The 13479-nt window shown below is 33.5% G+C and overlaps 1 protein-coding gene across 1 annotated transcript; it reads right to left on the bottom strand.

The window, feature by feature from the left end:
• Window positions 1-708: 708 nt before the first annotated feature.
• Window positions 709-7445, bottom strand: LOC132044277 (uncharacterized). The gene is made up of 8 exons (XM_059434757.1): window positions 6581-7445; window positions 5238-5314; window positions 4938-5106; window positions 4697-4785; window positions 4442-4606; window positions 4170-4247; window positions 2613-2716; window positions 709-1298 (listed from the first exon to the last, which is right to left on the bottom strand). Exons 1-8 carry the CDS (start codon window positions 7089-7091, stop codon window positions 1193-1195), a joined length of 1299 nt encoding a protein of 432 aa, XP_059290740.1. The 5' UTR covers window positions 7092-7445; the 3' UTR covers window positions 709-1192.
• Window positions 7446-13479: the final 6034 nt, after the last annotated feature.

Here is a 13479-nt window from a genome sequence, read left to right as displayed (position 1 = left end):
ACTCAACAGCTAACTGCAACTTGCCATTTGTTCTAGAGACTTACTTCCTATGGAGGTTTTAGAGGGAAAGGTATTTTCCTTTATCCATACTATAAACGACACAGAATTAAATATTTATCAGATATTAGTAAAAAAAACACTCAAAAATATCCCTCTACTTTGGATATATATCCTCATTCTCGCTCCATATATTGACAAATACCCCTCTCATCCTTAAAGCTCCCAAAATAACCTTGCAAAATTATTTTTTAAACCAGCCCGACCCAACTAAATAATAACCCATAAGATCCTTTCCAACTCCTCAAACTTAGTAAATTACATATTGGGGAATAAGGGGATTAAAATTATTATTTTATTTAAGGGTTGGATCGAAGTTTAAATGATGGTGATTTTCACTTAGCGAGTTTAAAAATTAAAATAATCTTATTTTGAAAACTTTTATCAGATTTTGTTTTTTTGACCCAAAATAAGTTCAACAGATATTTTTAGCTTTTTCCAAAGTAGGTTTTAGAGGGAAAGATTTTTGACCCTTTTCCTATTTTATTTTCCGTTTTTTAAAATCTTTTTTGACCTTGATGTTTTTGTGACGTGCACGAGCCTTAGGTACGTAAAAGCAAAGTCACTTCGATGTCCCTTGTATTTCTCAAATTCTTTGCACATTTATTCAATTTCATGTAAATTTGAAGGTTGAAAGAAATACAACAAAGATTCGTAAATCAAAGTTTTCTTATAATGAAAACCAATCAAGATTCACCAGTCAGAACAATTTGTAAAATAAACTAAAACTGCATCCCCAAATTCCAGCGCACTGCTTAGTGCAATATAGAAGCACCTTTATATGTTATATATTTTAAGACATAATGCCTTTGGCATTTAAAAAGAACGACAGACGAAACAAAATTCAAGCTCTAAGGTTAAGGAATTGTGAATTACTACATACATTTTCTTTCTTTCTATTCTTTTGGGAGCACATCCCTTCATAGTAGGGAAAAAAATCAATATATGTACGATATGGGAGAATGAGTATATCTCTTCCCACTAATTCTTCGTCAAAGAATCCACGCCAATGAAAAGTATAGCCTTTTTTTTCAACTGCTGCATTCCGGCACAAACCTTAACAGGGCAACCCCCAGAATCCAGTATGTCGTGAACAGATATTTACTTGGGCGTAGGAGGATAATCTGTATGTAGTCTAGAATAGCTGGAAGAAAAGGCTAGTGGATCCATCACCAAACGATCTTAGATCAGCCGGTCTGACCAACGCTCTGCACAGAGGGCATGTTCTTTCTCTTTCAAACCTGAAGAGAAGGTAAATGAAGCCTTTTAGTAATTACAAGACACCAACTGTGGTAGCAATATTTAGATGTAGGTGTTCCTCCACATTTAGATGATGTATACAGTAATAAGCAGCAACCACGATATAAAGCAAAGAAGTCAGTGATACATGGAGGGGAAATACAATAAATCGATAACCATTCATCTCTTTCTGACTCAGGAACTGCAATCAGCTTTTTTAAATGAAAGTGGGAATCCGCAAATCCATTATCATTCATCAGTTGTTATTTCAAGAATTATGCATAAAATCACTATCTCGGTTATCAAACATGTAAACACTGCTCTCTGTGTCTCCTTTTTTTTCCTGATTTTCGTTATGTGCATCTACAGTTTGCACAATTGATAGACTAGAAAAGAAACAAGGACAAACATGATGTATTTTGAGGTGAAAGTCCACCGCAGAAAGAAAAAGATACCTTCAGTTCTTAAATATCTAGCAAAGAAAAGAAATTCACAAATAAAGTGGCAAAAAATATACAGCAAGAAAGATAAAAGTATCAGCAAAAACATCAAGAACAATTAGGCCAACTTACAAGAACAAAAAGGAAATCAATTGCCAAGTTATCCATGGTCCGCAAACATAGGAACAGGTAAAATAGATGTTAAAATCAAACAAGAACAAACCCCGCTTTGGACTTTCCACGCTTCCTCTTCCGATAATTTGCAATTATAGCATCAAACTTGTCTATCCAAATATATTGTAATAATAGCAGACGGGGGAAGTTCTAAAAGTAAATCCCTAAAGACATCCCCTGCTCTAGTGTTATAATACTCAAATTCTTGATAATCGGTTAAAACAGTTCCTGGTGAAAGAAACTACGGTGATGAATTATACACTCGGGTACACTTTACAGGGTGAGCCGGTGATTCAATCATAAAGATATTCCAATAAATGAAAAACACAGTTGCTCTGAAACCCAAAGGAACTTTAGGAGTAGATGGGAGTTGATGGACTATCAATTGATTTTAAAAAAAAAAAAAAAATTTGGGTAACTATCTATTGAATTATTTATCTGACACGCCTAAGCATTCATTATTATTTCGATGGGCATTCCCTAGATAAGAGCTCACTAAAAAAAGGCATGGCTTTCACTTACTCCTGCTACTGCTTTTGTTATGAACTAACATTACTACCCTGATTTCAGCAAGTTTTCTGAGTTGACAACATTTTGGAGTACTGCAGACATTTTGTTAGAGAAAATAGTATGTAAAGCACTTAGTAATGCAATTATCAACTAAAGAGGGTTTTGTGAAAACAGTGCTTCAGAGATACTTACCATTCTGAGACACAGTCTTCACAGAAGATGTGTTTGCAACGTAACAAAATTGGTGTATGCATCTTCTCCTGGCAAATAGCGCACAGATCACCAGCCGCATGCACCTGGATACACATTTGCACAAGGTGTTTCAAATAAAGCTCGAAATTTATGAGAGAACAATCGTCTCCTGAGCCCGCAGCCGCCCCCCCCCCCCACCCCACCCCACAACCCCCCCCCCCCCCCCCCAAAAAAAAAAAAAAAGGTATCTTACTATCACTGCCTCTAGGAAACATACAAATTATCCTTCCAGGGTCCAGCTACTTCTAGATATAGCTACCGGTTGAAATTAACAAATTACTCGAGGAATAGCTAGAAAAAGAGAATATTCCTGAAATTTATAGCTTCAAAAAATATAGCGCCACTTCAATCCATTCATTCATTTAGCTTGTATCATAAAGATCTACCCGCTTATATTAAGCCAAAGACAGCTTTATAAAGTATTTTTAGCTGAAATTATTTATTTTCTGGAGACATCCTAGCTTTAGTCCAACAAGTACTTCCGAAATCATACTCTCCACTCTCTTGACCTGGACATATAACAGACGAAATCCAGAAATGTAATCCTCTTTACGTAACTGACACAAGGCCTCTACGCAAAAAGGTTAATATCTTTGGATGCCCTCCTTGTCCGGATGAAGAACAAGACATGGAATGGCCATTTCCGTGTTGAACAATTTCATCTGCTTGGAGATTCACCGTTAACTTTCCTTACAGTTAAGCTAAATGAAGATTTTAATCAAAATAATAATATGCACCATTTTATGTGAATTTAAGAAAAAGATGAACACTTCTAAAACTTGTAATCTTAAACATGCCACAACATTTGTGTGGCTACAAAACTTGTGAAACTTGTTGCCTTAAACATGCCATAACATTTGAGCGGATATAAAAGCTTCTCATTAAGATAAAATGAGAAGTGTAAAATTAATTGTTTCCAAGTATAGAAATGCGTCATTCTTCTTGGAACGGACTAATAAGGAAAGTGACACTTCAACTAGAATGGTGGGAGTAACTTTATTATTGCTCCTTTGTTAATGCAAATCCTGTCAACATATTTTGTTCCCATAGATGTTTACAAGCCTTTTTTTTTTTTTTTTTTTTTGATAACCAATGTTTACAAGCCATATGTGTGTGTGTGTGAAGGCAAACAAAGTGGAGATCATTGAACGTAACTTAGTGCTGGTAATACAACTTCAATATATGAAGTTGGAAGCCTTGGAAAAAAACTGAACAAAAAGCGAAAACTGGTCAACGAATGGATTTGCTCCAGCACTCTATTGAAGCGAGGAAGTTGAAGGAAAAGACGATGAAACTTCTTATCAAACCAAAGAAGAACGAAAATAATAACCACCCTCAAACAAAACCCAACATTCTCCATTAAAGGTGTGATAATGAGTATTTGTTCAATTTCTAACAACTAAAGATTTCAAATATCTGGCATCTCTTTGTTGTAAATATCATAATTGCTCCGAAGCGTAAGTGTTAAGAAGAAGGGTGCCAGTAACGACATGATACCTGCTCAGGTGTGGCATGAGACCCATAATGGACTTCTTTTCTTGACAATGCCTTCAAAGCAGTAAAGAATGATTTTACCTAAACAACATGAACTGAGTGGTGAGTACGAGGAAGAGCAGGGGGAACCAAGGCAAAACATATTTTTCAAAAACACGAAGAAGATAGAAGTAGGGTAAGGAAGGGGGAGGATCCCCACAAAAAGCTTAATATCACTAAGAAAGGAAAAACAAGATTTGTTCAGCAGAATACAATCAGTTCCAAAAAGACCTTACCTTCTCAACAGTTGAGGTAAGCTTGAACGTCAAGTACAATCCTGTTGTCAGTGATGAAAAAAGGCTTCCGTATTCTTTATTGAGAAAGAATCTATACCAGACAGGAGTTGGTAACAATGCACGGTATAACAACAGCGTGTACTCCACCAGAGTCAGCATTTGGCCCTACAAGACCAACAGAGTTCACTTTTCTTGCAAAGATGAATGGGAGAAAATGACTAAATTAACCACATAAGAATCTGCTTTATAGACTACCTGTCTACGGAAATTGTGGCCCCTGCCATTCTTGTAATACATGAGCAGCACCAACTTCAAAACCATTGCTGCCTGCCGCACCATCGTATCTGGAAACAACAATAAATGAGGATCAATCCTTCTTCCACCAAAACTTTAATGTAACAGCTTTACACTCCCCCAAAAGAGAATAGAACAGCCTGTATATTGCATAATAATACGTGAACAACAGGAGAAGCATTAGGCAGGTCAAGAATCATACCGTTTACCAGGACAATGAAAATAGCATGCCAGAAAGGTGGGATGGCCTTCGGAGGAACCATAAGTAATGGATAGAAAAGGTCATCGCTGCGATACCACCAGTAGATTCCAATAACATGAATCACAAAAACCACAAAATAACCAACAAGGACATCTATCTTTCTCTCTCCCTGCAAAAGTCAGAATTCATTATGGCAGGATTCTGACTGTCCCTTAATCTTTGTACCAAAGATAGATGAAAATGAATGTAGCATAGAAAGTAAAACAAACTATATTTCAGCAAATGGAGCGCATATTACACCTTTAAAGCTGTCTGCTTTCGAAGAATGTCATTTGACTTGAACATGATGGCAGTTATCCAAATTGTGACAAAGAAACCTGCATTCCAAGATTAGAGATTACAATGAAGAATGTGATTCAGCATAAACGGAGGGGGTTCAACAGTTCCTAACTAATTTCATGAAATTATCATTTCTTTATCCTGTAAACTGTCCTACAATCTATAGCTCAATTGATTGCAGTTGTAGTACATAGAAACACCAGAAAACAATTAAAGAAATCTATCCAATGAAGCTTGCTGTAACACCAAGACCTGATATGAGGATACGAAAGCATCTAATTAATGACACTAGCGAGTTAATCCCAACCTTCACTGCTACTCGCCTAGGCACTCAAAAACTTGCAAATGCTGAGACCAACAATGCAGCTACTCATACATTATTATTGAAGTTACTATGGGAACAGAAGACTACTCAAGTTGCTCGTTCAATGCGTTTGTATTCCTTCTAATCTGCCACAGCATACACATTATACAAGAATATGACTGCATATCACCCAAAAAATTACATCTACACCTAAAATATTGAGTGGATCCTATTTTCAGTGTACATTACACAGATTCTGTAATTTGTGATTGAGAATTGCCGTTCAACCCCTTTAAAAAAATACAACATTGAAGGGTATAATAAAACCTTATATCCGAAGCCTATCAATTACCAAAAGGAAAAAATAGCACCGGATTCATAAAAAATTAATAGGATGCTCAGCCTCACAACTCATACTCAGATTTCTCCTTTTCTTTTCGCGTAAGCAAAAACAACATTATCAAAGTAGTATCAAGACGAAATCCACAAAGGGTGTGTTCAGTATGAAGGAAATTAATTTCCAATTTTCTCATGTTCAGTTGGTCAAAATGTTTTGGAGAATATTTTCTCTAAAAACAGTTTTGAGAAAATATTTTCTCTAATGGAAAAAACAAGTTCCTTAAAAAATGAGGAAAATAACTTCCTACTAAATGGTAAGGGGATAAACAAAAGTTCCACAAATGGCGTTCCACATTATATATATATATATATATATATATATATATATATATATATATATAATAAAGACACATGTTTGCCCACCCCCATAGCCCTCATCCCCACTACCCCACCCAGTCACTCCCCTACCCCCACCTCTCATAGTATTTGCCTAGATTTTTAGGATAATATTTTTTGCTTATATACCAAACACAAGAATATAAATAGAAACCCACTTATTTTCCTGAAAAACATTTTCCAAAAAGATATTTTCCATGGAAAACATTTTCCTTCATACCAAACACACCCATTCTTTTGCTTTGAGAGTGGAAAAAGAATGTACCTTGCAAATGCTGGCGGATGAAAACAAACAAGAGAAGCAATGAAAATGGTAGAATCTGCTCAATCCACCTCGCAACTTGCTGCATATCAAACCTTCGATACGACGAATCCATATTATTACCATTACCATCATCATCATCTTCACTTACAGGTACAGTAGACGCGTCCACACCAGAACCCCTCTCCTCTACAACACCACCCCCTACCCCTACCCCACCATCCATCACCGCCACGTCATCATCTTCCACGTCAGCACCAATTATACTAATTGAAACCTCCCCATTACTAGTGGATTCAGTGTCATTTGTAACAGTAGTATTATTATCACCTACAAGAGGGTCCGTTTCCGAGTTATCCGGGTTATCGGGTCTGACCCGAAATAGCCCGGAATATTCTAACAAAGTCGAAACTGGTGATTGAAAGAACCGTAGTGGTGTGAATTCTACTCCAAATATCGTCGAATTTGAACTTGCAGAAATATTTGCATTCTCAGAATCATTCAAAGTGTCCATTTAGAAGGGGAAAAAAAAGGTGTTACAAAGAGTTTTGGGTAATTTTATTGATCCAAGAATGGTTTTTTTTTGTGGGTATTTCTTGGAGATGAAGAATAGGATATGTGAGTTTTCTGACACACCAAGAATATCAGAAATGTTCAAAGGAAGCAAGATAGAAAGAAAAGTCAGATGAGTGAGAAAGCTTAATATTATAAGTAATATTTTACCTAATGAAAGTGAAAAAAAATTGATATTTGGATACTGACAGGGAAATAAAATATCAGGATCTGAAAAAAAAGGAGTTTTTAACAATAAAGTGGGGTTTTAGGAGAGGGAAAAGAAAGTGTGAAGATGAGGCATTAAACATTAACGTGTAACGTAATCTTTTTTTTGTTTGTTTGTTTTATGATAAAGAAATAAAAAGAGCAAGTGTGTGTTTTAGTATGTTTTTTTTTCTTTCACTATCAAGGGGGTGTTTGGTATGAATGAAAATGTTTTCCAGGGAAAAAAGCGAGTCATTCACGTATTTTCTAGTGTTTGCTGGTATGTAAGTGGGAGTGGGGGTTCAGGGGTGGGAGCGGTCAGGGGCGAATCCAAATCTTCAAATACGGGTTTTCAAAAATCCAGTAGATTTTGGTCGTACTCTGTATATGTATTAAAAATTTCATTAAAATCTTATAAATATTTGATGTGAACCCAATTATTATTATAGATTAGTTTGAGATTAATGTAAGAATCCATAAACTTCAAATTCTAGATTCGCCTCTAGCAAGAGTGGGGGGTCAAGGGGTGGGAAAGGGGGTGTTTAGTGGTAGGGGAAACAATGAACTTGAAAATCACCCATGAAACTTGTTTTCTTCTATTAGAGAAGTCATTTCTTTTTTTTTTTTTTAAGAAAATTGTTTTTACAGAAAAAATATTTCTTAAAATATTTTGACAAATCAAACATGAAAAAATTAAAAAATATTTTCTGTAAAATCTTTTCCTTCGTACCAAACACACCCCAAGTGTGTGTTGAATAGGACGCGGCGCAGAGGTATACAATGACGGTGCGCATCTTGCAACTTGCTCGTTACGTTAATACTGATATTTTTCTTTCGTGACATTAATACTCATTAACTTCTAGCATTTTCAAATACTTGAGTTTAATATATTTCAAAGAATGAAGAAATGTTAAAACAAAAAAAAGTCTAAACTTATCCTTGAATGGGGCAAAATTGGCTGAAATTCATCATCCATTAATTGTTAAGGTCAAATATAAGTTATAAACCCTTTTCGTTACAAAACTAACATATACCTATCCTTTGTCGACTAACGAAAATATTTAGGGACTGATTACTCCGTCTGTTCACTTTTGTTTGTCCAAAATTCTGAAAATAGGTTTTCACTTTTACTTATCACTTTTAAAGATATCAAGATAAAACAATTTATTTTTTCTATTTTACCTATAGTATTAATTACTCACTTTAAATCTTTTTTGAAATTTAATAAAAATATGCACCAATTAATATGAGTACATTAATAAATTATGCACTTTATTTATTTTTTCTTAAATAGCGTGAAAAGTCCAAAGTGAACAATTAAAAGTGAATAGAGGGGTAATTTCTAATCTGGTTGACTTGCTCTAGAAAATTGTCATTTATTGGCTAAAATAAACCAGCGTTTTCAAGACTGGCTTTTCCCCTTTTTTTTTTTTTTTTTTTTTTTTTGTCTTCTTTTCGTTTCTCTACCATTGTTCTTTACTTCTTCTCCACACAATGAAATTTGTTATTCACGGCATTGGAGGTTATCATCGTGGTTGTTGAGAAAGTAATTAAGTAATTAAAAGGATGTTCTTTCTAATAGTTAAAATTTCTAAATGAGATGATCACAAACTTCAATATAATATCATAATAGTAGAGTTCTTGATTTCAAGTTTCGCCGCCGCCCATTATCAAAAATAAAAAATAAAAAAAAATCACGTGTTAGACTCATGAAAAATAACAAGACTCGCATGTGAGTGGTGTGTTGAAAAAATAATTAAGTAATTAAAAGTGTATACTCTGTCTTATGCATAGGTCACGTTTGGTACTCAAGGTGCACTACTCTTCCCACTTTTTCTTCATCCTAGTGTAATAAGTAGTAATGTCTAGGGTTCCGTGTCATCTCATTAATTTCTTTGTGTATCTGGTACCGTTTCGCACCATTTGTTGATCATATCGATCTTTCAATTCATTCCACAACTCTACTGAATTATTAATACATTCTGTACTATAAGAGAATTTAGGATCCAAGACGTCACCATATCGTCACACCTTTTCTATTGTCGCAGCTGAGTAGAGTTGGATCTAGTTTCTTACATTCTTCATTGATAAAATGTAGTTTGTTTTGGGCGATAGGGATTGCAGGACGTTATTCCATCAAACGGAACTAAAACTAGCACTGTTTCTGGATTATCTGAAGGATGCATGTAGAGTGGACTGCTTGGATTAACATTCAATTGTTCATTTCTGGTTGTGTTGGTGACTTGCTCGTCTTATTCGATTGTCATGATTTCGGACTTTGATCAATGAGTTTTAGAAGCAGAAACTGTTAAAATTGAAGACAAAGATGAAGTAGATACTCAATTCAAGAAGAATTAGCCAGGAGAAATATAATCAACTACATACGTCAATTACAAGATGCTAATGGAAGTATATCTTTGAGATATTTTGAATGGGAAAGTTGAGTAAGGAAATCAGATTAATGAAAACAGAGAATGAGACATGTGGTTGTTGGAATTTATTTTAGAAGTGTTCAAAATTTAAAAGCACATTTTTGAAAGACACAATTTATTGTGAAAGGTGTTACTCATTCTTTAAATGATATACATATTCATTGTGAAAAAGTGTCATCTAATATTAAGGGGTACATCCTTTCTTTGGAAAGGTGTGTTAGTTATTTTCTAAACCTTATAAATAATAGGTATGCTATAGATTTCAAGCACTTAGGTAAAATTTCAGCAACACAAAATTCCGGCAATACAAACAATCCTTGCAGCATAAAATTATGCATTATTTCCTCTTCATTTCTACAAAAGCGGTTGAGAGATTAAAAGGATTTTCCAGAACTTCTATTTGAGTGCACATTAGAAGATTCTGAGTGATTCATTGTATCTTGGGAAATCTACTACAAGACAGCGCTATCCATAGCGTGTCCAGAGACGTCTCAAGCACTTTAGTGGCCTAAAGCCAAAACTTATTTGGAAGCCTTAAATTTTGAGATGCAAAGTTATTAATAATATTTTTATGATATAGTTCTTCTAATAATTTTTTTTCGAATGACAATATAGCCAACTCATTTAATCTTTCTTGAGAAGTGTTGATATTAGGTAAGATTTTTTAACTTAAAAAATTTCTTTCCGCTTAGGCAAATATTATAGGAACAATTAACATTATTTTATAAGAAATATAAGCATTTGGAAAAAATTGAGTTTTAAAATTGGATTGAATATGTCGATTGTCTACTTTTACCATTTCTCTTAACACTTTTAATTTAGAAAATAAGTCTAAACCATCAATGTCAAAGTGAATATTATATTTTAAGGAACATTTAAGATTAAGACAATATCTTTTTAAATTCTCTTCCTCTAATGATTTCTATCTTTTACCACTAAAACTGTAAATTCTTGGAGAAAGAAAGTAAAAAAATAAAAATAAAAAAGTATGTAATCTTACGAGAGAAGGGTAAAGAAAAATTGTGACTTAGATAAAATAAGGGAGAGAGTATAAAATTTTACAACTATTACTTACCATAATAATCATTCGATCTGGTATTGATGGTTTATTCACAAATATAACAAAACTATCTTTCTTTTTATATAAAAAAGTCTACTTTTCTACAAAAAGTACTCAATATTTTTATTTAAAAAAATTATAAATATATTATTTCTAAAAGACGGAGGGCCCCAGATTTGGGGGTCCAAGCAAGTGCTTTACTTGCTTCATATTAGAGCCGGCACTGAGTGTGTTTTGAACAGGGTTTTCCAATTTCAATTATATTTTATCTTTATTGTTGTGACTATATTTTATTTGTCTCTTATTTGTTCTTCTTAATGTGATCATCTCTAATATTATCCAACAGTGGCTAGAATTAAATGTGTGGCTTTGATAACATATCAAAACAAACAATCGCAAATTTGACTGAGCTCAAGATTGAGCATCAATGGAGGAAAGCTAGAAAGCTTTAAGAGAGAGCACAAAAATGGTAATCGACTTCATTGTTGAAGAAGAAAAATGGGAAATGATTTCTTATTAGTTACTTTCATTCCTGATGTGGCGCTATATAAGTACTGTTGTGATCGAAATAACAAGGTGTCATGCGGAAGCTAATAAGTGCAAATCTTGAATGGCGAAAAATCAGACAACAAAGAAAATATACTAAAACGTGCATAATAAATCTAATATGATTTCGTCAAATGACCTACATATTCAAAAACAAATTTAAAAAACATAGAATCTATTGATGAGAGAATAATCTCCCCCTAAACAAGACTCTTTAATGACTACATTTTGGATGCTATTGTGTGTGTTTTGTGTGAGAGATGGATATTTAATTTATAGAAGTCCGAAAATTTTCCTCCATGAAAGAATTATTCAAATATGGAAGAGATCTTTTTCACTAAGGAGACTTTTTCATCAAAGAAAACCTTTTTGAAATAAAACACAATTATGGCAGAATCTAAATAAAGTAGGAAATTCATGGCAAACTGTAACAAATCTCCCCTTGGCCTGAATTTTTTGGCAAAATAATCTTGATTCTCCATCTTCATCACTGCTACTTGTCATTGTTAAAAGTAGGTATGATTGAAAATTTGAGCCTTGTGCATTAAAAGTGAGTACAGGTTAAAACTGGAGCCTATGCGTTAAAAGTGAACATGGGTTAAAATTGGTCCAAGCATTTAAAGTAAGCAAGGGTTGAAAAGTTGAGCTCATACGTTAAAAGTAAGCATAAGTTGAAAATTAGAGCTCATGCGCTAAAGTAAGCATGAGTTAAATTTTATTTTATTTTTAAAAAAAATATGCAGCAGGAGGATTGTTGAAAATATGATTGAAAATTATCTCCACATGTAATACTCCACATATCTTTTTTTCTTGGACAAAAATATTCATTATCGTCAAGTTGTTTGCAAGTTGAACTGATCGACCTTGAACTTGTCTTCAACCTGGTTGAACCATTGACGATGATACCACTTGTTGGATCATTAGCAGAATCTGGCTCTGACACCACTTGTTGTGATTGAAATAATAGGGCGTCATGCGGAAGCTAATAAGTGCAAATTTTGAATAATGATAAATCAGACAACAAAGAAAATATACTAAAACATGAATAAAAAATCTAATATGATTTGGTCAAATGACCTACATATTGAAAAACAAATATAAAAAACATAGAACAGAACCTATTGATGAGAGAATAATCTCCTCCTAAACAAGAGTCTTTAATGACTACATTGTGGATGCTATTGTGTGTTGTGTGAGAGACGGATCTTCAATTTATAGAAGTCCGAAATTTTTCCTCCAAAAAAGGCTTATTCAAATATAGAAGAGATCTTTTTCACCAATGAAACTTTTTCATCAAGAAAACTTTTTTGAAATAAAATATAATTATGATAGAATCTAAATTAGGTAGGAAATTCAGGACAAATCCTAACATGTACAAATATCTAAATGAGTTAAGGAAATCAACTACAAGTTAGTGTCACTAATTACAACAAACCTGCAGTAAGTGTAACTAACAACCTAACAAACTATAACAATGTAACAGTAAAAAATAATTATCTAATCTTCAATATACTTATTCGCAGGAATCCTTCTACCATATGAAATACCTTAATTGTATCCTTCATTTATACTTTGAATTGAAGTTAGTCATACCCTTATCGTTAATTTAGCAAACTGGCTCTCATTTTCCCTTGACCCCAGCATAGCTCTAACTGAATTATAAAAATGTAATTTTAAATAATAATTAAAAACTGAGGGAAAATTTAATCTTTTTCCGAAGTATTCTAACATGTAGAATTCATCCAATCCATTCTATAATTCCATTAAAGTCAAGGGCAAGTATACAATAATTTGCTAATGACAAAAATATGAATATCCAAAAACTATAAGAGAGAAACAAACTAAGAAACTTAATTATATAAATTTGGACTGTTTCCCTATTTCAAATTACTTATTTTGAGAATCGCTAGCGTATATTCGATTAAGCAAGCGAAACAGCAAAGGTCAGGTCCTTCACAACTGGGTCAATCCCACCTAATGAGTCACCCTCTGATATATAGTACAAAGTATATTAAAAAAACACAATTAATTAGCTGGTATTTTTCTAAGTTTTTTTTTTTTTTTTCAAAAAAAATATAAACAAAGACATGTAATGAAATCAAATC

The sequence above is a fragment of the Lycium ferocissimum genome, unplaced genomic scaffold, assembly GCF_029784015.1.
Source record: "Lycium ferocissimum isolate CSIRO_LF1 unplaced genomic scaffold, AGI_CSIRO_Lferr_CH_V1 ctg4105___fragment_5, whole genome shotgun sequence".
In the NCBI taxonomy this organism is placed as follows: domain Eukaryota; kingdom Viridiplantae; phylum Streptophyta; class Magnoliopsida; order Solanales; family Solanaceae; genus Lycium; species Lycium ferocissimum.
The sequence above is the reverse complement of the archived record's forward strand: the minus strand, read 5'-3'. Positions and strand labels throughout refer to the sequence as shown.